The 24,888-nt window shown below is 41.1% G+C and overlaps 1 protein-coding gene across 1 annotated transcript in view; it reads left to right on the top strand.

Moving 5' to 3' along the window:
- The window catches only part of SELP (selectin P), a 43,333-nt gene extending 21,103 nt beyond the window's left edge, over positions 1–22,230 (top strand). The window contains 8 exon segments of the mRNA NM_174183.2: positions 2,571–2,756; positions 5,913–6,101; positions 14,249–14,461; positions 15,495–15,680; positions 16,592–16,711; positions 19,652–19,682; positions 20,782–20,837; positions 21,500–22,230. Coding sequence (NP_776608.1) covers positions 2,571–2,756; positions 5,913–6,101; positions 14,249–14,461; positions 15,495–15,680; positions 16,592–16,711; positions 19,652–19,682; positions 20,782–20,836 — 980 coding nt within the window. The 3' untranslated portion in view covers position 20,837; positions 21,500–22,230.
- The last annotated feature ends 2,658 nt before the right edge of the window (positions 22,231–24,888 follow it).

The following is a 24,888-nucleotide window of genomic DNA, read 5'->3' as shown; positions in this document are numbered from 1 at the left end:
AAATGCAAGGTGAGAGCTACACTGACTGACACAGATGTGGTGAGTTAGCATGAAGGACAGGGGGTTGAGACAGAGCAATGACACATGAGGAACAGCATGGTACAGGGCAAGAGTAATGACAAGACTTAGTCCAGTTCTGTCCTGTCCTGACAACAAGCTCTTGGTCTCCCTGAAACTCAGTGTCACCTGCAAAGTAAAGGTACTAATATTTGCCTTACCTACCCACCTCACCAGTGGTTGTGGATTAAAGTGTGTAAATGCAAGCTTAAAACTGCATGAGCTTCATAAATGTAGGTAAAATAATGATAATAACATTACTTTGTAAATCATATGTCTCTGATCTGATTTTACAAAATCATCTCCTTTAGATAGCTCCTGTTCTCAATATTTTGCTCTTGAAGAACAAAATAGGGAAGCCACTAGGATTATTTTCTTTTACAAGGGGGAACTGCACACAGAATTTATGTCCCAGAAGTGAAATACTATTAATAGCATCTTATGTGAGATCCCAAGCAGTTTATGTGAATCTCCTGGGTCAAAGTATACCCTGATTTTAAAATGAGGCAGTGGTTTGAAAGCAGGGTCTTGAAGAGAGATGTATACATCCATGTTCATAGCAGCACTGTTCATAATAGTTAAAATATGGAAGAAACCCAAGTGTCCCACACAGATGAACGGATGAGGAAAAATGTGATGTATCCATACAATGGAATATTATTCAGCCTTAAAACGGGAGGAGACTCTGGTTTCCCTGGTAGTTTAGATGGTAAAGAATCTGCCTGCAATGCAGGAGACTCAGGTTCAATCCTTGGGTAGGGATGCCCTGGAGAAGGGAATGGCAGCCCACTCCAGAATTCTTGCCTGGAGAATCTCATGGACAGAGGAGCCTGGCGGGCTGCAGTCCATGGGGTCGCAAAGAGTCGGACACGCTAAGCGACTAACACTTTCGCTTTTCTGACATATGCTACAACGTGGATGAATTCAAGGACATTAAGCTGAGGGTAGTAAGCCAGTCACCAAAAGACAAGTACTCAATGATTCCACATATGGGAGGTACTTAGAGTAGTCAAAATCAATGAGACAAAAAGTATTAAAATGGTTGTTGCTGGGGACTGGAGGGAGTGGGTGTAGGTAGTTACTGTTCAATGAATACAGAGTTTCAGTGGGAGATGAAGAATGTTTTGGAGATGGATGGTGTTGATGGTTGCACAAAACTATGAATATACTTAATACCACTGGACTGTACACTTAGAAATGGTTCACTGGTAAAAGATAGGCTTTATGCAATATGTATTTTACTACAGTTAAAAAATGGAAAAAAAAAAAAAAAGTGAGGCAGTAGAGGACTAGATCAGTACCGTGATGGGGAGGCTTAGGGAGGGGAATGGGATCTATTGTCTGAGAGACAAAGGCACAGAGAGCACTGCGACATGCTTAAAAGGGAGAGGTTCTTAAGGGGTCACTGGAGCCAGTCTTGTCTGCAGGCAGGTAATAGAAAACTGGCTTATTCTCTTAAGCATCCAGATACATGTTCTCAGTAACTCCCTTGATAGGCCTTCCTAGCGTTCTCCACTCTGACAGGCTAGGTCAGCATCTGATGCATAGCTATAATGATTTTAAGACTATGACTACTACTGATATACTGCTGGATGCTGCTACTACTATTAGTAATAATAGCAATATATAATATTTATTGAACATTTTAGTCTAACTCCATGAGATCATTAAAAGTATTGCTCCCATTTTAAAGATGAGAAAAGACTTATATATAAAATGCAGGTGTTCTCTCCATTTAAAGCCATATACTTCATATGACTGAGATCATAGTGTACATATAATTTATATTCTGCTTTTTCACCTAACATTGTACTTTGAGACACCTCTCATATCTTTTCAAGGTACAATAGATCATATTCCTTTCATGGCTCTACCATAGTTAATTTTCAGCCTCTAATTAGTGGCAGTTATGTTTGTTTTCAATATTTTGCTCTCACATATGATAAAAAAGGGCTTCTCTGGTGGCTTAGCTGGTAAAGAATCCACCTGCAATGTGGGAGACCTGGGTTTGATCCCTGGGTTGGGAAGATCCCCTGGAGAAGGGAAAGGCTACCCACTCCAGTATTCTGGTCTGGAGAATTCCATGGACTGTATAGTTCATAGGGTCACAAAGAGTCGGACATGACTGAGTGACTTTCACTTATGATAAATGATAAAAATTTAGTGGTATTTATGTTTGTTTTCAGTACTTTGCTCTCACAAATGATATAAAATTTCTCCAAACTGATTTTTGATATGCATCTTATTACATACTTAGCATCAATTCTTGGGTCCAAAATTACGATATTTTTAAAACTCTGGATGCATATTATCAAATGCTTAACAATGACTCAGCATTTCCTCATTAAGTCATTCAACTGGCATTGTGACTATATGATACTTTTCTCATCCTCCTTGTTAAACACGCCCAATTCAGAGATCCCTCTTGTTGGCATTAGAAAGAGTTAAGGGGTGGGAATCAATGAGTACTTGTGTATTACTCCTTCCTCACTCCCTGCTTCCTCCCTCCTTAGCATTGCAGTGCCAGGATCTTCCAACCTCAACTAAGGCCCGGGTGAACTGCTCGCATCCCTTTGGCGACTTTAGGTACCAGTCGACCTGTAGCTTCACCTGCGATGAAGGTTCATTCCTGGTGGGAGCAAGTGTGCTGCAATGCCTGGATACGGGGAACTGGGATGCTCCTTTTCCAGAATGCCAAGGTAGGATGAACTCTTTCCAGTGTCTTGGAAACAAATTGTAGAGTTATTTCAAAAAGCTGTATTTAAAAGGTGGTGACTGTCTAGGAGACAGAAGCTTGAAATGGACTAGAAAATGAATAAACACTATCATAAGGAAGCCCTGATTATCAGGTCACATGGGGATCCCATGTGCAGAGGCCTTGAGCAGCTGGCAGATACCACAAGCGACGGGATGTCCAACAGCAGGACAGGGGAGTGGGCTGAAGGCCCCTACCATGGAGTAGGTTCACTGTTCTCACTTCGCTAAAGATAGTCTCTGGAAACAAGGCCAGGGGAAAAGATAGTCCCAGGATGTTGTTCCAAGACTAATCTGGCACTTCAGTCCTAGGAAACACAGAGTATAGTGGTGGGATGGCAGGTAACGCATGGGTTTAATAGGAGAATGGGAGGGGCAGCATTTACAGGTGCCCGGCTGCAAATAAGATTGGAGAAACCCGCTTAGAGTAAAAGTGAAGAGTGATGAAAACAGAAAGAAACTAATCTACATATGCAAAGTCACAGGATTCTCAGAAGAAAAAAAGTACCTATTCACTAGAGTCAACTATATCTGCATTTCACTTGATATAAAATAAAGCCAGTTATTGAGTGAAATAGAACTGGTTCTGATCATCTGGGTTTGGAAATTGAAAGATAGATGTATACTTTTTATACTCCCCATTCCTTTTTCTACCCAATTATTTACTTATATTTATGGCAAACCCTACCTTTAAAAGATAACATTTGTATTTATAAAAGCTCTAGAAAAATAAACAAAAAAATCTTACATACTGTCCCCAAAATATCCCACCCTAAAGTAGACACTGGTTATGTTTCTCCCTTATTGTATAAATTCCTCCAATGTTTTCCTACTTTCCCCTCCACACAATTAGTATTTTTATGAGGCATATATAAGCTTAATAATAAAATCAGATAGGTAAAATACTAGACAATTCTGCATTGTTTGCCTTTGCTTTTCACTTTGTGCCCACTTTCAACATGAGTAAAAGCAGACAGATACGTGTTTTTAATAAAAAGGAAACCACTTGCTATTCAGGTCACACATAAGCACACACACACGCACACTACTATTAAGTTAGGGCAACACAGAGTGAACAAATGAATGAACAAAGGGGCTGACCAACTCAACAGAACTGCATGGTCTTTACCCCCAGACACAAGGGAGCCTGGCAAGCCCTGGGGGTAGGGCTGAGCCCACCTTCCGAGCTGGGTCTGCAGAGACCAGGTTTAGGATTATGACCTTGGCCCCTCAGCTCTCACTCTGGCTACGCTGAAGCCTGGATGCACTACAAAGTCCACAGGACTGTGGGGAAGAACTCGGGAGTCCCTGAGGGCGTTCCAGAGTACAGCACCTTTCCGGACAGCCTTGGGCTGTGCAGGGCACAGATTACAGTTCATTGCCCCATACCAGCCTGCCTGTGGGTGTTTCACAGGAGGGAGGCTGACACTCACCACGGCTTCCTGTGACCTTCTAGTTCCCTTCCGCTTTTAGTTCTTTGTTTACTCTGACTGAACTTTCTCCTCTTGCTGCTGAGCGAGCATCATGTGAAATACCCAAATGTGGTCTGGGCAGGAAGGTACCATGAGGCTTGCAACCTACTAGCTGTTGTAATGTGCCCCAAAATGTGTTATCAGTTTCCTTTTCCAATGCCACACCCCCTCACCCACCTTCCCACCCCAGCTATCAGAAGGCAAAGTCACAAAGGAGCTGCCAACAGACTCATGGCACCACACTCATGGCACCACATTTGTCCTTATGGTTCATAGGCTTCTTGACTTGTCTCCTCTCCCTTCTCCTCACCCCCACACTGAACACAGAAAGACTTTTCAAGTGGTGGAAAATACCAGGTCTTTGGACAAATGGATGAGATGGAAGATGTAGCTGGAGAGAAGAAGGGAAGAAGGGAAGAGACAGGTACAGAAAATGCTCACAAAGCTTCAGGCAGTTCAAATCTGTGGCTGAAAGACAGCCCTGGTTCATCCACACCACCACTGTCTCTGGTCTAAAGCCACACATGACCCAATCAGGCCAAACAATGAAGAAGAAACACCCTAAACCATGTATCCTTTTTTTTTAAAAAGCCAGTGTGTTTCATTGAGTTTTATTTCATTAATTGGCTGAGGGATATCTTGGCAGCCATTAACATTTGCATACATAGTGTTTTCACTTTTAAACCTTATAAAAATCCTGAGAACTATGTAATGCTATTATCCACATTTTAAAGGTGAATAAACATACGGAAATTCAGAGAGGTTAAAGTCACAGAGCATGATCTCCAACCAAATCAAATCCTCTAGCACCACAAACTCCACAGGGATAAACTGTGGCAAAGAACTGTGATATCTTGTTGACCAGTTTTTGTAAGTAGACAGGCAGAGTCATTTGCTGCTGGTCACTGTAGGATGAGACTGGTGGAAAGAGCATTTGCAGATGGCCAGTTACATTACTTGCCTACTTTGTGTCATGATTTTTTAATTTAATTTTTGCCTAGGATTTTGTTAACTTATTATTTTATATAATAATAAATTTGAGGTTCTCTGCAAAGCAAAGATTGTTATTTTTCCCATTTCATCGATGAAGCAACTGATGTTCAGTATGTTTACTGTCCAGAGATGCACTGCTAGTGAGTAACAGAGGCAGGTTTTGGACCCAGAGGTCATCACTTGGTTGGGGGAAGGAACTTTTGGAAGGGGAGAAAGTATTTTACTCCATTTCCCTATTTCCAATCACTTGTCATTGTTTTCTGGCAAGGTTAATGGGTCTACCTCTGAAGAAAGTGTCAAGGGAGCAGTCACTCCCACTCCCATCCAGGGGTAATTAACATGAATTGCATCACCATCACCATCTTTCCCAACAAAGTGCCAGCATCCTTTTAAATCACCTCTAAAGCTCTTTTAAATCCCTTTAGGGGTAAGCGTTTCAGAATACCAACCCACTGTCAGCTGCCGTTTCACACATTCAGGACGTCTAACTGGTGACTGGTACCATGAAATTTAAACAATCGTCTAATCCAGTACTGCACTGGTCTGTTAAGGACACACACATACACACACACACTGCTTTAAGTGGCTGTGTTCTAAAACAATCTCCTCTCTCCTCCTTGGCTATGCCCACACTAGCTGTTACCTGCGCAGCTCTGCCAAACCCTCAGAATGGAGAAAAGACTTGTGTCCAACCTCTTGGAGGTTCCAGTTATGAGTCCACATGCTGGTTCACATGTCATGAGGGATTCTCTTTATCCGGACCAGAAAGACTGGACTGTACTCCATCTGGACACTGGACGGGCTCCCCACCAACGTGTGAAGAAGGTAGGACCATGGGTTTATCCTTTCTTTTGGCTTCTCAGGTAACAGTATAGAATGGAGCATCATCATCAGGAATTCATGAAAATCTCAAGCTAAAGAAAGGCTTCTCTTCAAGGCATAACAATCTAGACCAAAAGCTTCCCCCCTCGAATATTCTTGTAACAATAACTTTAACCATTTCATAGTTCCATAATGTATTTCAGTGTCATTGTGACGTTTGATGTTTATCACAATCCTGAAATAAAGAGGACAGGCAATACTATCACCATTTTATGGATGAGAAAATAGAGGCTCAGAGATTAGGTAATTTATGGAAATTCATACTATTAGTGATGAAGCTCAGCTATGTCCCTGGGACTTTTACTTCATTATAAAGAATTCTCCTACTACACTCTTATTCATTCCCACACCCTCCTTCACTGAGCATTGCTAAGCCCCAGACACTGAGCTTATCTCAGGGGTGGGTGTGATTTCATCCCAGCCCCTCGAGGATCTCACAGTCTAAGGATTTGTATATAGCCCCTCCTTGCTCCAGTTCCATATGGATTACAAGCTCCCTGAGGGCAGGAACTGCGCCAACTTCATCTTTGCATGTCCTGCAGCAGCTAGACAGGAAAAAATGTAGGTGTGTGACAAGTATCTGTTGAACTGAATCTTCTCATTTGCTGGTTAAATTTATTCAAGCTCAAGCCTTATTGACAATGAATTAGTGGATCCTCAAAGGCAATGGCCAGATCTTAGCTATGATTCCCCTGAAACATCTGGCTGACACATATCTGGTATATGAAAGTGAAACTGTTAATCGCTCAGTTGCGTCTGACCCTTTGTGACTGCATGGACTGTAGTCTGCCAGGCTCCTCTGTCTATGGGGATTCTCCCATCAAGAATACTGAAGTGGGTAGCTGTTCCCTTTTCCAGGGGATCTTCCCAACCAAGGGCTTGAACCCAGGTCTTCTGCATTGCAGACAGATTCTTTACCATCTGAGCCACCAAAGATAGTGTACTCTAAAGTAGAAGTTTGCAAACTGATTCATTTATAGCTCTTTCAAACATCATCATTTTGCTCTGTGACAACCTAGAGGGCTAGGATGGGGTGGTAGACAGGAGGGAGGCTCAATAGGGAGGGGACATACGTATACCTATGGCTGATTCGTGTTGTGTGGCAGAAACCAACACAATATTGTAAAACAATTATCTTCCGATTAAAAATAAGTAAATTAAAAAAAAAACAGTCATTACACAATTTAAGTTGCAGGAATAAGCAATTATATAGTATTTTTTTACCTGTAACATATGAAACCCAGAATAAAAGCAATATTCTCAAAGGAAAAAAAAGTCACCATTTTTTTGGTTCTTTTGTTCTGTTATTCCATGTACTACAGTCAGGAATAATAAAACCAGCAATAATAGCTAACTTTTATTGTTTGCTTAAGTACCAGCTATTATATTTGCATTTTTGCATTCAATACACACAATCCTTAACATGGTTATCATTATCCCTGTTTTAAAGATGAAGAAGTGGAGGCTTGAGAAGATAAATAGCTGGCAAAGATATGTGTGCTACATCTTAGCTACAAAGTGTGCAGTTAGGATTCAAACCCAGGTCTAGCCTGATTAGAGGACTAGAGCTTTTACCACTGCACTACACTGCCACCCAGTGGCCAGTTTCTAAACCCCAGGTCAGCTCAGCTCAATTCAGTTCAGTCGCTCAGTCCATTCCGACTCTTTGAGACCCCACATACTGCAGCATACCAGGCTTCCCTGTCCATCACCAGGTCCAAGCCTGTCCATCACCAGGTCCGAGAGCCTACCAAACTCATGTCTATCGCGTCAGTGATGCCATCCACCCATCTCATCCTCTGCCGTCCCCTTCTCCTCCTGCCTTCAATCTTTTCCAGCATCAGGGTCTTTGCAAATAAATCAGTTCTTCGCATCAGGTGGCCAAAGTATTGGAGTTTCAGCTTCAACATCAGTCCTTCCAATGAATATTCGGGACTGATTTCCTTTAGGATTAACACGTTGGATCTCCTTGCAATCCAAGGAACTCTCAAGAGCCTTCTCCAACACCACAGTTTAAACGCATCCATTCTTTGGCACTCAGTCTTCTTTATGGTCCAACTCTCACATCCATACATGACTACTGGAAAAATCATAGCTTTGACTAGATGGACCTTTGTTGGCAAAGTAATGTCTATACTTTATAATATGCTGTCTAGGCTGGTCATAACTTTTCTTCTAAGGAGCAAGCGACTTTTAATTTCATGGGTGCAGTCACCATCTGCAGTGATAGTCATTCATAAATTTCACTGCTCTTGTCTAGTTGCAGCAGCAACTGCAGTAGCAATTGTTTTAAAATGAACTTTAGATGAGTGATCAAGTGAGTGAATATGTTTTTAGAAATCTATTAGTGAAAAGAGCTAAATACTTATTCTTTCTTATTCCTTCTTGTGGGATGAGCACTAGATTAATATCCATAGACTTGTATTGCTCTTCCCTGAAGTTATGGAGTCACACAGAAGATCATGTCACACCCTGATATTCTCAACTCCAAAAGGAGAGGAGTGGACAGGACACCTCTGAGGCTTTTCCCCTGGACAAGGATCCTGTAGGCTAAAGTACATAAAATGCTACTGTGCGCGTATGTGTGCTGTCTTGTCCGACTCTTTGTAACTCCATGGAGTGTAGCCTGCTAGGCTCCTTTGTCCCTGGGTCTCTGTCCACGGAATTTTCCAGGCAAGAATACTGGAGTGGGTTGCCATTTCCTCCTCCAAGAGATCTTCCCAACCCAGGGATCTAATGTATATATCTTGCGTCTCCTGCGTTGGTAGGCAGATTCTTTACCACTGTACCGCCTGGGAAGTCTAAAATGCTATCATCTATTGTCAAAAAAAAAAAAAAACCACTACAAGCCATCCAAGAAATCTAGGACTTTGATAGCTGATATCTTCAGGGCTTGTGCTTCATCACAGATTTTTCAATCACTCATTTGTTTATTCCATAGGCATTTATCACGAGTTCTATTTTTCCACATTCTGTTTTAAGGCTAAAAAATTTAAAAAAAAAACAAACCCTGAGATATAAGAAATACCTCACTGAAGTTTTTTGTTTTTGTTTTTCTCATGAAAGTTTTAAATCATACACTGCAATCAACATGGTTGTTAAATCTGTAATCTCTGAAGCCCCCATTCCTCCTGACTCTTTTCCACCTCCTTTTCTCCACAAGAGGTGGCATTTCAGGCCTGGCCCTGCCCAGTGTCTAAAACCAAACTTGACCGTGGGCAGCAGCTTTCGTGAGCTATGGGCTTTGGAACTGCCGACCTGGTCTGAACCTGATAGTTAGCTCTGGCTTTGGACCTGTGTTTCTATCTCATTCTCCAAATTTAGGCTCTAGATTTAGGCAGAGAGTTCCTCTTCTTTTCCCATATGCCTGAGTCCATGAATTTTGAAACTTTCAGCAGTGAACTCTGATTCTCACATGGTACTCTGCAGAGTCCTGGACTCTATCAGAGGGGACTGAGGGCTACCAAGTACACAGGGGCGATGTGGCAAGTGGAGCACAGTCTCTTGTTTCACGGTGCAAAGTGGGGCTCCATTTTTCTGAGTAAGTCCACAGATGTTTCCCTTTCTGTTAGAATGCCAGTTTCCTGGGCCCTCTAGGACTTGAGCTCCACCTGCATTTCCTAATCTTCCCCCTTGCCTTTAGGACCTGAATTCTTTTCCCTGAGCATAAGCGGTATTGAGTTGCTCCCATCTGGTTGCTCTGTCCCCGACATTCCTGGCTGTTGGGCCACTATCCTGATACGATGACTGTTCCCTCAATCACGTTGTCATTGACTCTCTGGAGACCCTGTTCAACTGCTGGACCTGACACCTAATGACCAACCTCACCTTGATGGGGAGGTATGGGTCCTGGTTTTGAGTCCCAATCCTAGCTCTGTGCTTCTGCCACACCCCAGCTCATCCAAGATCTAAAATACAGTAGACTGGTGCCCTCTAAGCTCTGGCCTGGCTCATGTCTCTGTTTCATTTCTCCACTCCTCCAACCTTTATCTGACTCCGTGAAGATTGCCAGTCTTTATTTTCAAAGTTTGAGTTTAGAACCACCAACTCAATGAAATTTATTATGTACACTATTTTTTCTTTCCAAAAATTTCATGACAAAACCACATTTGACTCAAGCTAAAAAAAAAAAAAATAATACACAGAGACAAAGAATTCATTAAAATTAAAATAATATAAAGCAATATTTTATCAGTTGATGACAGCATGTCTGTGAACCCACTAATTCATGAATTCACATGCCATCATGTTCCCCTACATCACCAATCAAAGAAAACATCAATGAAGACCGTTTCAATAGACAGCATTGCTTTGAAGTCCATGAAAATAGAGCATTAAATATGGTAATAAAACCAGCCCTTATCCATTTCCTATTCTTCTTGTAATAAGTCAGTTTTTAATAAAGTTTTAGAGTAGGCTCAAGAATATGACTACCTTTTGTTGTTACCCAGAGAGGTCATCTCTTGGTAAAAATCTCATCCTCTACCTCTGCACTAGGCCCCCTCACTCCACCAACTTCCTAAATTTAATTCAGCCCCCATTGCTGAGTGCCCACCACTTGCCAGATCTGGAATGGGCTTCCACATACCTCATCAAGTCTGCCCCTCAGACCGGAAAACAGGCTTCCTTGTGCAAGTTAGTCAAATCCTTCTTAGGGGCCTTTGATTTGACAAGGTTTATGTTTACAGAAGAGGGTTCAGAAACTTTCCTAGACACAAAAGGCTGTGTTTATAACCTTGGCAGAAAAAGACTCATAGAACTGAGACCAAAGCATATCCCCCAAGTAGATTTAATGCTGTGGAATTCTCTTTGTATGCTAGGGGTCACTTAAATCAATTTTTAAAAACAGGAACTCCTCTTGTTTCTTTTCATATCATGTAAAAACACTTGTCAGAATGCATCCAAATTAAATTGTGCTTACTAACGTTCATTCTTTTGACAAATATTTTTAGACCCCTCTACTCTGCGTTAGGCACTGTTTCCTGGGGTATAGCTGACATTATGTATTTTCTGGGAGATTATGAAAAAGCTATTTGAGGAAAAATGTTCATAAATGATTTAAACTCTATGACTTATACCAATAGATAATAAATGTTTGATAAACAGAATTGATCTGCCAGGCATGGATTCATTAATTACTCAACAATTTCATAGTTCTAAACTGAAATTAAGTATGTTACTTTGGCTATCTGAATGGTTTCACACAATCAGGATCCACAGTCCTTCAGTGAACAGCCCACTCCAAAAAAATGTGGGCCAGCATGAAAAAACCAATACTTTTCCATGAGGTGTTGCACAGGGCTTCGAGAGGCTTTTTTTAAAAAAGCAAAACAGCTAAGCAAAATGAGCTTTATCTGACCAAGGCATTGCATTCAGATAGCCTTGGATTTAAAGAAAGAACAGTCACTTAGTTTGGAATAACCCAACATGAGTGAAAGTCACTCAGTCATGTTCAACTCTTTGCGACCCCATGGACTCTACAGTCCACGGAATTCTCCAGGTCAGAATATTGGAGTGGGTAGCCGTTTCCTTCTCCAGGGGATCTTCCCAACCCAGGGATTGAACCCAGGCCTCTGGCATTGCAGGTGGATATTTTTCCAGTTGAGCCACCAGGGAAGCCCAAGAATACTGGAGTGGGTAGCCTATCCCTTCTCTAGGGGATCTTCCCTACTCAGGAATCAAGCCGGGGTGCATCGCAGGCAGATTCTTTACCAGCTGAGCTACCAGGAAAGCTCCAATAACCCAATATTTGTAGATAAATAATAGTCTCATGTCAGAGAATGTCACTGAGAGAAAGACATGATCCTAAGATAAATACGTAACTTCAATAAATTTATAAAAATAGTTTTTGAGGGAAATAGTGAATTCCTTTACTCATACACTTGGCATATGGTTGTTGAATACCACCTCTTGAGATCCTGCAGTGTGATTGTGGGAGACACAGAGATTTATGATTCTCAGGTTTAGGAGCTTTCCATCCAGGAGACGAGGGAAGAGTTGACATGTGATATGATAGCATGAGAGTTCAAACAAAAACACTAATGTGTTTAGAGGAGAAGACTTCAAGTTGCAGTGATCAGAAGAGGCTTTGGAAAGGCTGTTGTCTGATTGGATCCCAGAGGATGGCTGGGATTTTATTCAATGAAAATGGAAAGAAATTTAGGGTAGTTGGAGTCAAGGCCCAGAGGCAAGAACACATGAGGTCAGTTAAGGGAATTCCCGGGGAATATCCTAGCTTGACCAGGAGGTTTTGCACTTACCTGTGCTATGAAACTGTGGTTTTCTAAAAAAAGAAGGCCTGGGGATCCAAATGGAAGGAATAGTAGTTTAGGACATAACATGATCATTGCAGGTGTAGATGTGCTGAATTTGTGGAGATAGCAGGATATCTAACCGGAAGGAGTTTCAGGCAGAAGGAAGGACAGAAATGAAACCTTGGGCTGCCCTTATACAAAGAGGATGGTGAGAGTCAGGGAGGCCACGAAGTCTCTGAAGCAAAAAGTTTAGAGAAAAGAGGATGAAATGGTGAATTCTTGAGTCTGACTGCTTAAACCCTTGACTCCTTCATTTTCAGAATTTCTCCCTATACTCCTCTTTGCAAACCCACCATCCTTTCCCCTGCCCTCTGCACTTCATGACTTGTGTTTGTTGTGAAATGTCTGCTACCTAGCAAAACACTGGAGACAGTGGTAGTGCAATTTGTTGAAAACGTGAATGAATTAATTTGGTGCAAAACAGGGTTTCCAGATCAATTTGGAGATTGTGACATTCTTGATTTGGTTCTCTAGCCATCAAGTGTCCAGAACTATCTGCCCCCGAGCAGGGAAGCCTGGACTGTCCTGACACTCATGGAGAATTCATTGTTGGCTCAATCTGCCATTTCTCCTGTAACAAGGGCTTGAAGCTGGAGGGGTCCAACCATGTTGAGTGCACACCTTCCGGGAGATGGATAGCACCCCCACCAACCTGCAAATGTAAAAGATACATGTCTTGTATCCTTGCAAGACAGCTCTTCTTCTAGAAATTTTCTCAACAAAAATAACAAATACTTACAAACACTCTTACTATGTGACAGGTACACATAATATTATTATGATTGTGAAAGGTTCACTTCTGTCATGAAGTGGGTTATCTATTGGGATACAGGAAACATAGCCTATGGATTTAAAAGACATATAAGGAGAGGCAGGATTTTTTCATATTTGTGAATAAAAGATATACTAATTTTTAAGCACAAATTTTCTTTCATAATTTTGGCCTCTTTTTCTCAAAGAGCTTTGTTGGGTCCATTGAATGGTTTCCATTTCTTCATCACCAGCTGAACACTAGGGGTGGAGTTACTGGTCAAATGTTTCAAATCAAGGAACTGAAGTGGGGAGAGGTCAGTTGTCATCTCTCTGCCATGTGGCAAGTTAATGACAGAGCCAGTGGCATCTTCCTCACCTCACATTTCATGTTGACCTTTGGCCTGAAGATAATGAACACCTCCCAATAGAGCAGCAATGGGCAAGCAATTGGTCTATGCATATTTTGCTGAATTTTCATATTTCTACACCCATTATTCTGGTTTTTTTTTTTTTTTTTTTGGTTTTGTTTTCTTCTTATTATAAGTAACATTGACATCCTCTCCCCAAATTCTTCTTCTGGCCAGGGTAATCATCTCTTCAAGGATAATTTTAGATAATTGTTTTCATCTGGTTTTCTATGGTGGTGGATGGTTTAGTTGCTAGGTTGTGTCTGACTCTTTTGTGACCTCATGGATTGTAGCCTGCCAGGTTCCTCTGTTCATGGGAATTTGCATGCAAGAATACTGGAGTGGATGCCATTTCGTTCTCCAGGGGATCTTCCCACACCAGGGATGAACCCGTATCTCCTGCATTGCAGGCAGATTCTTTACCGCTGAGCCACCAGGGAAGCCCCTGGTTTTCCATACCTGATTTTAATAGTTTTCCTTAACTTCCTTAAGGAGCTATTGCTAGAACCTCCCTGATTATGAAAGGACCAGAAGACAGTTACTGTATGTCAGTCTTAACTCTGTTGTGCTCCTCTTAGTTGGGAGCTCTGTAAATTGAAACATTTTCTTTTCACAGTGGACACAGTATCAGCTCCTGCTCCAGGGGTGCAATGCCCAACCCTCATCGCTCCGAAGCAGGGAACGATGTCCTGTCAGCACCATGTGAGGAACTTTGGTTTGAATACCACTTGCCACTTTGGATGCAAAGCTGGATTCACACTCCTGGGAGATAGTGCTCTCCAGTGCAGACCTTCCAGACAATGGACGGCAGCAGCTCCCACGTGCAGAGGTGAGGCGAAACAGCAGGCAGCGCCGATGCTGTCTCCTAGCATGCTAGGCATTGTCCATGCCTGTCGAAATCCTACCCAATGCCAGTGACCACTTCAAGGGTCAGCTCCTCCATGAAACCCACAGCAATCCCAATTAGAAGTAATGAGCAACAGGCATATCATGTTTCCCCTTCCTTACATCGCAAGCTAATGCCCTGGTACTCCTAAAGGAGGAAACACATGGAAATGACAAAATGTGTTAGAGCCACAAGCATGCTGAACATGAAACCAGCTATATGAATTGTGAGTTACAAGGTACAATTCTATTAATGATGTGGCCTTGTAAACATTGCATATTTCATAACTGGAACCCAATTAAAAAGATAAATTATGAATGTTACCTCTTGAAGACCTATACCCTATGCATGAAGCAGTGTGCCTCTTCCATCATTGTATTCCCTATGAAGCACAGAACAGTGTTTTGCAAATGTCAGTATTGCCCAACAATATTTGTTAAATTCAGTCTCCTGAGTTGAGTTAAATTTGAGTTAAATTTCGTTTTCTGTACACAAATCTGGGAGAATATCCTGAAATGCCCTGAAAAACAGTTTAAAGAGAATGGTGGTCTCTACTTCTTTCAAACTTTCAGAGGCCAGGTATGCTGAACAATTGTTATCTCAAGAAACATGTGCTGACATGGCAGTTAATTGCCAGTGGTAGTAATAATAATATTTAGGACAACAATATTTTTGAGAAGCAAAATTCTGTAAATAGTATTTTTGTGGGCAAGACTGATCAATCCACTGGAAGTTTATTTACTGAATCGCCACTTTCAGCCCTCCTTAGTTCTTCGGCTATCCTTCTTTGAGTGTATATCTCAGTACATTTGATGTTGGAAGAACTTGTGGGAATATCAAAAATAGCTCATGTCCTTTCTGATCTTTTGTATTCCACCACATCTACTGGCAACCCTAGCTATGTTTCATATGAAACCATAATCTTTTATGTGCTTTCTGTATGTTCGCTTTTCCTACATTCTTTTTTCTTCTGCAGCTGTCAAATGCGCCAAGCTACCTGTTACTGAGCCAATAGTGATGAACTGCTCCAACCCTTGGGGAAATTTCAGCTATGGATCAACCTGCAGCTTCCATTGCCCAGAGGGTCAATTACTTAATGGCTCAGAAAGAACAGTATGCCAAGAGAATGGTCAGTGGTCAACGACCATGCCAACCTGTCAAGGTATGTGTCTCATACAGGTTAGGAAGTCACTTTGATATGGAAAATAATGAAATCAGTTTTTCTCCTCTGTGTGTTTCTTAACAGTGGTCTCATTTTCTATCACTGGGTTTCCCCTGAGTTTAAGAATTGTTTCACAATGAATCAAACAGAATCTCTGAATCTTATGCAGCGCAGTGGGAATCAAATTTCGTGACTCTGTGTAAACAATCACCACTACGTTTTCAAAGCTCCAATTTGTGAAATGAATCCTCTCATTTCCTTATAATCTTTGTATAGTATTGGATTGGCCAACAAGTCCAGCTGGGTTTTTCCATAAGATCTTACAGAAATACCCAAATGAACTTCTTGGCCAACCTAATATATCTTGAAGTTTCAAGATGTTTTAAACAGAAGGTTATTTAATGAAGAATCCTAATTCATTATCTCAGCAGACCTTTGTTTACCATATACCTCCCCCAAATAATACCCTATGTCTTCCTTAATCAAGCTCTGCTTGTAAGGTTTATTTCATCCCCTTCCATGTTTTTTCCCCTCTAGTGGCTTGTTGTAACTACTCTTTGTCATAAAAATGAATCTTCAATTACCTTCCCCCTCAAATTACCCAGTTTATTGTGTTTGTCCAAACTGCCATTTAATCATCTAATTCCATTTATTGAGTCTGTACCTTGACTCCTTAGAAATTATGTTTGATATTTAAGCATTAGGAAGAAAATCAAGTCCTGCTTGTGTCCCATTCTGTTGCAGTGATTTGCAACTTCCAGGCTTTTTGTGCTGGGTTGTTAGCACTGCCAGGACCTTGGAGGACTTATTTGATCTCACACCTTAGCGTTGTTGGGGCCCTTCTGGGGGAATGATGGTCTTCTGCACGAAACACTTCTTACGTCTCACACGTGTGTGTTTTTGTTTTACAGCAGGGCCACTGACTATCCAGGAAACCCTGACTTATGTTGGTGGAGCAGCAGCTGGTACAACAGGCTTAGTGACGGGTTCAATTCTCCTGGCTCTGCTAAGAAGGCGTTGCAGACAAAAAGGTAAATTGGAAACGGTATTCTCCTTATTTTCTTCTTTCATGTGATTTGGGGCAAGGCAGTGAAACCACAACTTCAGTAGTTCATGTCTGAAAACATTTGCATTAAAAGAAAATAAAGCCAAGTTAAGTGGTCCTGAGAACCAACTCCCATCAGAGTCAAATTTAGGGGGAAAAAATAAAACACAGATCCTCATATAATGGAAATCTGGACATGGGCCTGGAAATCTGAAATTTTCACAAGTTCCTCCCCACCCCAACTCCACCTACTAAGATTTTATGAGGCCAGTGTGCATACTGACACTTGGGGGCTTCTGGTCCAGGTAACCTTGGTTATTGCCAAAACTAACTAGAAAGGAGTTATACTTCATTCATTCATTCTTTCACACAATAGCCATTTATTGGTCAATTGATTAGGTAGTGTAACCCAGAATGATGGTCCTTGATAGTAAGGAATGTATAATTCAGTAGGCGACTTCAAGTTAAATCAATGCTAATACTGAAGTGTATCAAGTGCATTAGGGCAAAATGCTACCTGACCACTCCTGGAATACAAAATAGAAGGGTCCCACCCAGACTGATAGGGCAGAAAAGGCTCTTTTAAGTTTAACTTTGAAGAATAAGAGGGATGGATTTTGCCAAAGGAAAAAATCAAAATAGAGCTACAGCAGAGATAATAGCATGTGACAAGACCTAAAAGGGAAAAATACCTGGGAAAATGCCATGTTCAAGAGTTTATTGCACCTGAATTGGGAAAAAAAAAAAAGCTAGTGGAGGAAGTGAAAAACAAAGCAGGAAGTGTAAAAGAGCTGCTGCTTTAGTAATGACTTGGTATGAAAGCTAAGAGATGTGTATGTGCTCATGAAAACTTGTAGAGCTAATTCAGGATTGAGGCAAGAAAGTGACCCAAATGGATGAAGATTTTCTATAAGGGAAACTGTGTTTCTCGGATTGTTCATCAAAAGATAGCTGTAGCCTAGGAATAAAAAAAGAGAACCCTCCCTTAAGAGTTCAAACATCCTTTCATTGTCTGCCTGAGATGCTCAGCCTGTCCCTAAGTGGAGAAGCCTCTTCTTTTTTTTAAGTTGATGTACAATATTGTGCCAATCTATATAGCTAAGTGACTCATTTTTACACATACATACATTCTTTTTTAAATATCCTTTTCCATTATGGCTTATCCCAGGAGACTGGATACAGTTCCCCATTCTATACAGTAGGACATTGTTTCTTCATTTATATGTAATAGTCGGCAGCTACCAACCCCAAATTCCCAGTTCATCCCTTATCCTCCCATCCTCCCCCTTGGCAATCACAAGTCTGTTTTCTATGTCTGTGAGTCTGTTTTGTAGATAAGTTCATTTGTGCGATATTTTAGATTTCACATTTAAGTGATATAATATGGTATTTGTCTCTTTCTGACATAAACAAGCCTCTTCAAATAAGCTAATGAGGCTGCCCATCTTTCCTCATCAAACTGGGGGTATCAAAGGGGTCAGGAATGCTCAAATCCAGGGACAGAAAGTGGCTATGTTAAAAGTACTTGCCAGCACTCTCCTGGAATTGAAATTTCAACACCTATTCTTCACTGCTCAGAAGAACCCCTTGTTCCCTATTCTCATGCTCTCTCCTTTCACAAAGCCACCATTGCATTAGGCTGATTTTCCAAAGTTCCTTCATATACTCTCCTGTGAGTGAGTGAATAGGACAACAGATAAACAGTAACTCTGCTTAAAGACCAAAAATCTACAACCAGTCCCTCCACGCAACATCTGTGCCTGCTTAACCTAATCCAGAAGGCAGAGGCAAGAGCTCCTAAGACCCTGATCCCAATCTCCATCACCGTGTAAGAATCCTGTTCCTGCATCTTCCCCAAATTCTTTCTTTAGTTTTGAGATATTTCCAGTGAACCCTCTAAACTATGGAGAGGGATCAGCCACCACCCATCCTCTAATATCTATATAATAAAAAATTCATTTGTGAGGATGGAATGTTCTGATCTGTCCCACTTTGATTTTAAACTTTCTAGGATTCCAAGTTCAAATACTAGGAAAAGCCTGCATACTATGTCCCTCTCCTGCAAATTCAAAGTGCACCCTCATTATCACACCGAAAGCTCAATCATGCCCTGTAATAAATACACTTGTTCTTTTTCATTTCACCTAATATTTTCTAAATGCATTCAGACATGAGATGCTTTCCCCTTTGTATCTACCCATGGGATGATTGACAGACATGCTGCCATGTTTAAAGTGTCCACAATCAGAGTTCAGTGTCTGGATTATGACAGGAGGCCCCCGATAGTGTATATGATCAGGGAAGGAAAACACCCACTGTTATGTTTGGGTTTGTTTATGCAATTAGCTTGCCCAAGCTCAGTTGGTAAAGAATCTGCCTGCAATGCAGGAGACCCAGGTTGGATTCCTGGGTCAGGAAGATCCCTTGGAGAAAGAAACAGCAACCCACTCCAGTATTCTTGCCTGGAAAACCCCAGTCTAACAGGCTACAGTAAATGGGGTTGCAAGAGTCGGACACAACTTAATGACTAAACCACCACCAAATAATGATTAAGAGAGTATGGACAGAATGCAAATGCAGAGGGTCTCAGGTGCCAAAGAAATGGGTTTTGAGAACCGATGGTCTCAACGACACCAAGAGTAGCCAAGGGGATGAAGTCAGGGACCAGAGGTAGGACAGGTTGTTAGAGAAAGAGAAGAGAAGAAAGATGAGGGACTCTGGAGTTGCATACTGCTGAATGTTTAATTTAGCCTAAAACAGGTCCCACCTCTCAGGGAGGGATTGTTCCCATTAAGTCCCTTATAATAAGCCTGCCTGGAAATCAGTCTGCTGACTTACCTCAATAACCCTATCGCTGATGACCTTTCCCCTTCATCTCATTTTTTTTCTTTTAAACCAATTGTCTGTGTCTTCTTGCTTATTTCAGATGATGGAAAAAGCCCCTTGAACCCTCAAAGGTAAGATGGAAATGTTTTATGGTTAAGTTTTTCTAGTTTGACTTTTTAATTCACTCTATGAATTATTAATTCACTGTATGAGTATGTCAGAATGACTATACAGACACGCCTTTTATGAAACAGTCTTTGGCAATGTCCCCTAGACTAATTCTGAAGCAAAACTTACCAGTAATATGTCCCAGCAATACATAATATTTTTAAAAAATCACTAAGTGCCCTAATGATAATATAAGGGAGAAATACAAGATACAAGGGAAAGTGACATAGAAATAACACACTGGAACTGGGGCACCACACTAGCAGTGCTATGAGGTCATCATCCATCAGATACTTGTACCTTCAGGTAGAATCACGATGAAGGCAACAGTCAGAAAGGTCAGCTGGCAGGAATAGTCTATTAGTGAGTCAAACAGTATCCGAAGTGTTGTCAACACCAACCTGATTTTTTAAAAAGATGAATTATTCTGGCGAAGAGTTGGAAAACCTGTTATTATCTTCTCTTAATTCAGATGGTAATTGTGTTTTAAAAGATACACACAAAAAACTTAACATTTATATGTAAAGCTGTTCAGTTCTAGGCTCAGAGATTTTTCACCTCCAGGAGTGTTGAGTAGCTTTTCTAAAGTTGTGTGGAGTGTATAAGACAATTCTTTTGTGCCTTGGGCATTTTAGGACATCCAGCATCCTTAGTCCCTGCCTAAATGTCAATAATAAGTCTTGCTCATTATGAAAAATTTTAAAAATTGCTATAGAGAGCAGTACTACCATTCTTTGAAAAGTATTGCCGTATGATCAAGTATTAAGGGTAGAATTTTAAAAGGATTTCCTCTCACCAGGAAGAGGCTACAACAGGGGTCAGAGCAGGTATTCAGTACCTAAAGTATCAACAATAACTTGGGTATGAAGCACAAAGAAAATTACCCAGAACAGTTGATTGGGATCTTGAAAATCTCTTTGATTTTTACTCTTCTTTCCCTCTAAAGTCAGAGAATTTCAGGGCTGGGTGGTATTTCATGGTCTCTGGATGAACTTTGTGAAGGACTGGGGTCAAGGACAAAGCATCATATGGCAAGTTCACCTTTGTGTTTCTGTTCTTTAGCCACCTAGGAACATACGGAGTTTTTACAAATGCTGCGTTTGACCCAAGCCCTTAAGGTAAGTTGCCTACAGATATATTTTTGAAGGAAACAGACAGTAGGAAAAAGAAGACTATAAAGCTTGCCTTTTCTTTATATAATGAGGAGTTACGCTTTAAGCATATATTAGAGTTCAAACTATGCAGGAAATTGTGTTGGCAGTGGGAGACAGGCACAGCAGAAGAGTACAATAGATGGTGAGCATATAGGAGGATTTCCATTTACTCCAGGATATAAGTGTTCTAATTAGATGTAACTTATTTCAGGATGTATGACATTCCCATTACTGGCTGCTAGATGGTACTCATACTGTAGCCTTGCTTGATCACCAGAAATCATGACAACTAGAAAAATTTTACAAACTTTATGGAGCCAGTTCCCTATGCAACCTGCTGGGAAAACAAAAATAATATGATATTATCATATAATTATCAAAAATAATATGATATTATCATATATTATAATGTTATATTATCATATAATATATATGCCATATATGATAATACCTTCTTTCTTCCAAAAAGCTCAGTGAGTGGTTAAGTTTCCTAAATAGCCTAGATGACAGAATATCTGGAATCTAGAAAAAGATTATACAAAGCCTTAGAGGGTACATATGATGAGAGCTTTCTTTGATATTTTTCAGGAAAATACAATAATTTTAATTCTCGCTGTCATTTTCAGAGACCTGTCCTTGTCTTGGTGACCTCGTCCAATCCCCACAGGATCCTATTTTTGAACATCAGCTTTCCCGAAAAGACTTGATTATAACTGTTGAGTATTTGCTGCCATTTTCTGTAAATACTTGTGAATAAAGGACATGGAATTTCCTTTAGATTAGTTCTGCACCAGAGCAGACGGACTGGACCACAAGCCCCAATTCTCCACCCACCACCCCTTCCTGCTCCATTTCCTCTTCCTCCAACACAAGCCTCAGAAGCTGGGACTGAGTCTTTCTGCTGTGTTCTGTGGGCTTTGGCCTAGCTGTCACTTGCGGTACTAATTAGCTAGAGTCCAGAGCATCTGACTCACCAGAAGACCAGACTGGAAAAATAAAAATGCCTCTTTATTTTGGGACTGGAGGAGGTTCTCCTCTACTTTGTTGGAAGGCAGGAGGTGTCTCTGACTTGAGGGAATTTCTATAGGATTTCCTGGGTCTTCAGTGCTTGCTGTTGGTGAAGCCTTCTGGACTTCCTTGAAGCTCCAAGAGAGGCCTCTGGATGGCACCAGAGGCTGCAGAGGCCACAGAAGACTGGTGCTCCAGACAGGAAGGTACACGTCATGTAGACCGTCCCTCCGCCGTCACTCTCCCCCAGAGGACCCAGAGACCAATCCTTGAATGTCTAGTTAAAAGGATTCCCTAAATGCCATGTTCTAGTGTTTGATATTTTGCTGAATAAAGTCTGTATCCATCACTTTGTTGACATTAATGTAATATACAATCACGGTTGTCCCAATTACAAACTCGAGACTAGAGTCGGCAAATATGTATCTTACCACCACCCTAAACACACAAGAAGAAAATTAGAGAAGCAGAAAAGTCTTCATCGCCTGAATGTGTTTTATTTGATTCACATATTTAATAAATACGTTATTAAAAGTTACACAGTACTTATCTGAAACTGATACAAAAAATACAGAGCCAAACAATAGAGCTGTCCTTTCTGTGAAAAGCGAGGCAATGAACATGTCACATGGACTAGGTAAACATGCAAATAAAATGCAAATAAAACACGCAAATAAAAATGGTGAAACAGTCTAACTAAAGGTTACAAGGTTTTGCAAGAATTTTGGTAGTAACCTCGAGATTTAGGGACACACTGCTTTTAAAAGGTGTCACTGTTCTAGAGTCTTTTGGACTCTGTGGGAGAGGGAGAGGGTGGGACGATTTGGGAGAATGGCATTGAAACATGTATAATATCATATATGAAACAAGTCACCAGTCCAGGTTCTATGCACGATACTGGATGCTTGGGGCTGGTGCATTGGGACGACCCAGAGGGATGGTATAGGGAGGGAGGAGGGAGGAGGGTTCAGGATGGGGAATGCATGTATACCTGTGGCGGATTCATGTTGATAAATGGCAAAACCAATACAATATTTTAAAGTTAAAAAATAAAATAAAATAAATAAATAAAAAGCTTCACTCACATGAAAGTGCCCATAGCACCTCTGACTGCTCAGTTTATGCTGATCACTAGGCTCAGTATTAGGGCTTCCCTTATAGCTCAGTTGGTAAAGAATCTGCCTGCAGTGCAGGAGGCCTGGGTCCGATCCCTGGGTCGGGAAGATCCCTGGAGAAGGAAATGGCAACCCACTCCAGTATCATTGTCTGGAAAATCTCATGGACAGAGGAGCCTGGTGGACTGCAGTCCATGGGGTGGCAGAGTCAGCCACAACTGAGCGACTAACACTTACTTAGGCTCAGTATTATAGGAGAATGATTGTCAGCCCTGTGTCCTGATTCAGAATCTATATTTTGTAAAAATCTCCCCCAATGGAATTCTGATGGCTTACCAGCTTTGTAAAGCACTGATATTATAAATGAAAAAGGAAATGGCACTGTTCCTGTTCTTCAATAGCTGATAATGTAATTGGGGACACAAGAGACACCAATACAAACTGACCAAGAGTAATAAGTATGTTATTTGAAGAGTGTGGTAGGAATTCATAAAATGGAAAAGTCAGTTTGTCCCAGAATCAAGGAGATAGGTGAGACTCTGATTGGAATTTACAGAGTGGACAGTGAAGAGTAAGAGAATGGCATTCTTAGTAAATCAAATAATGTCAGCCAAGAAGCAAAGACAGAGGTTGCTGAGGAGCCTGACATCATGGAGATCCCATGTGAGATGCTAGATTACAATTTATTGAGAACTGTTGCAACAAATCCTCTGTCCATGGGACTTTCCAGGCAAGAATACTGGAGTGGGTTGCCATTTCCTTCTCCAGGGGATCTTCCTGACCCAGGGATTGAACCCATGTCTCCTGCATTGACAGGCAGATTTTTTTTTTTACCACTGAGCCACCAGGGAAGCCCCTGAGACAAGTCATAGACAGAAGCTTGGAGGCAAGTAGATTCAGGGAGCCCAAGATAAATCATAATGATGCTTCAGACAAGATAATTCTCAGATTCTCTATACATAGCAAAATCATATCTTAAAGCCATGAGAACCAGCCAGATCCTCTGAAATACGTAAGGAGCCCTGGGGACAGAAAAGATATAATCATAGTAATCAACTACACAGTGTTCCTTTATCCTCCCAACCACCCTATTGGGGAAAATTATTATTATCATCCTTATTCTCCTGATGTCAAAACTGAGATCAGAGAGGTTGTGTAACTTATCCAAGAGAATACAGCCAGTAAGTGGGATTGAGATCTGGTCTGATTCTCCCAGTGAAACTCTTTAAGCCCTCTCTTTTGTCTCTGCCTTAGGTGGCCACAGGCCCTTATCAAGACAGAACTGTGCAACAGATAAAGACAGATGGCAGATAATATCACTTACATGCGGAATCTTAAAGAAAATGGCACAAAGGAACTTATTTACAAAACAGAAACAGACTCCCAGACCCAGAAATCAAACTTAATGAATACCAAAGGGGGAGATGGGAGGGATAAATTAGGAATTTGGGATTAAAATATATACACTAACTCTGTATAAAATAGATAAACAACAAGGACCTACTGTATAGCACAGGGAGCCATACTCAACAGTTTATAACAACCTATAATGGAAAAGAATCTAAAAAAGATTATATACATTTATGCTGTTGTTTAGTCACTAACTTGTATCTGACTCTTTGTGACCCTATGGACTGTAGCCTGCCAGGCTCCTCTGTCTATGGAATTTTCCAGGCATGGAAATTAGCTACTAGAGTGGGTTGCCATTTCCCTTCTCCAGGGGATCTTCCCCACCCAGGGATTGAACCTGTGTCTCCTGCATTGGCAGACGGACTCAACCGCTGAACCACCTGGGAAACCCATATATGTATCACTTTGCTGTACAGCTGAGACTAACACAATATTGAGTCAAGACAGAACTGTACATGGGTAGAAGTTAGTAAAGTGAGCCA

Source organism: Bos taurus, chromosome 16, assembly GCF_002263795.3.
Source record: "Bos taurus isolate L1 Dominette 01449 registration number 42190680 breed Hereford chromosome 16, ARS-UCD2.0, whole genome shotgun sequence".
Classification (NCBI taxonomy): Eukaryota; Metazoa; Chordata; class Mammalia; order Artiodactyla; family Bovidae; genus Bos; species Bos taurus.
Note: the sequence above shows the minus strand (reverse complement) of the source record. Positions and strands in the feature narration are given on the sequence as shown.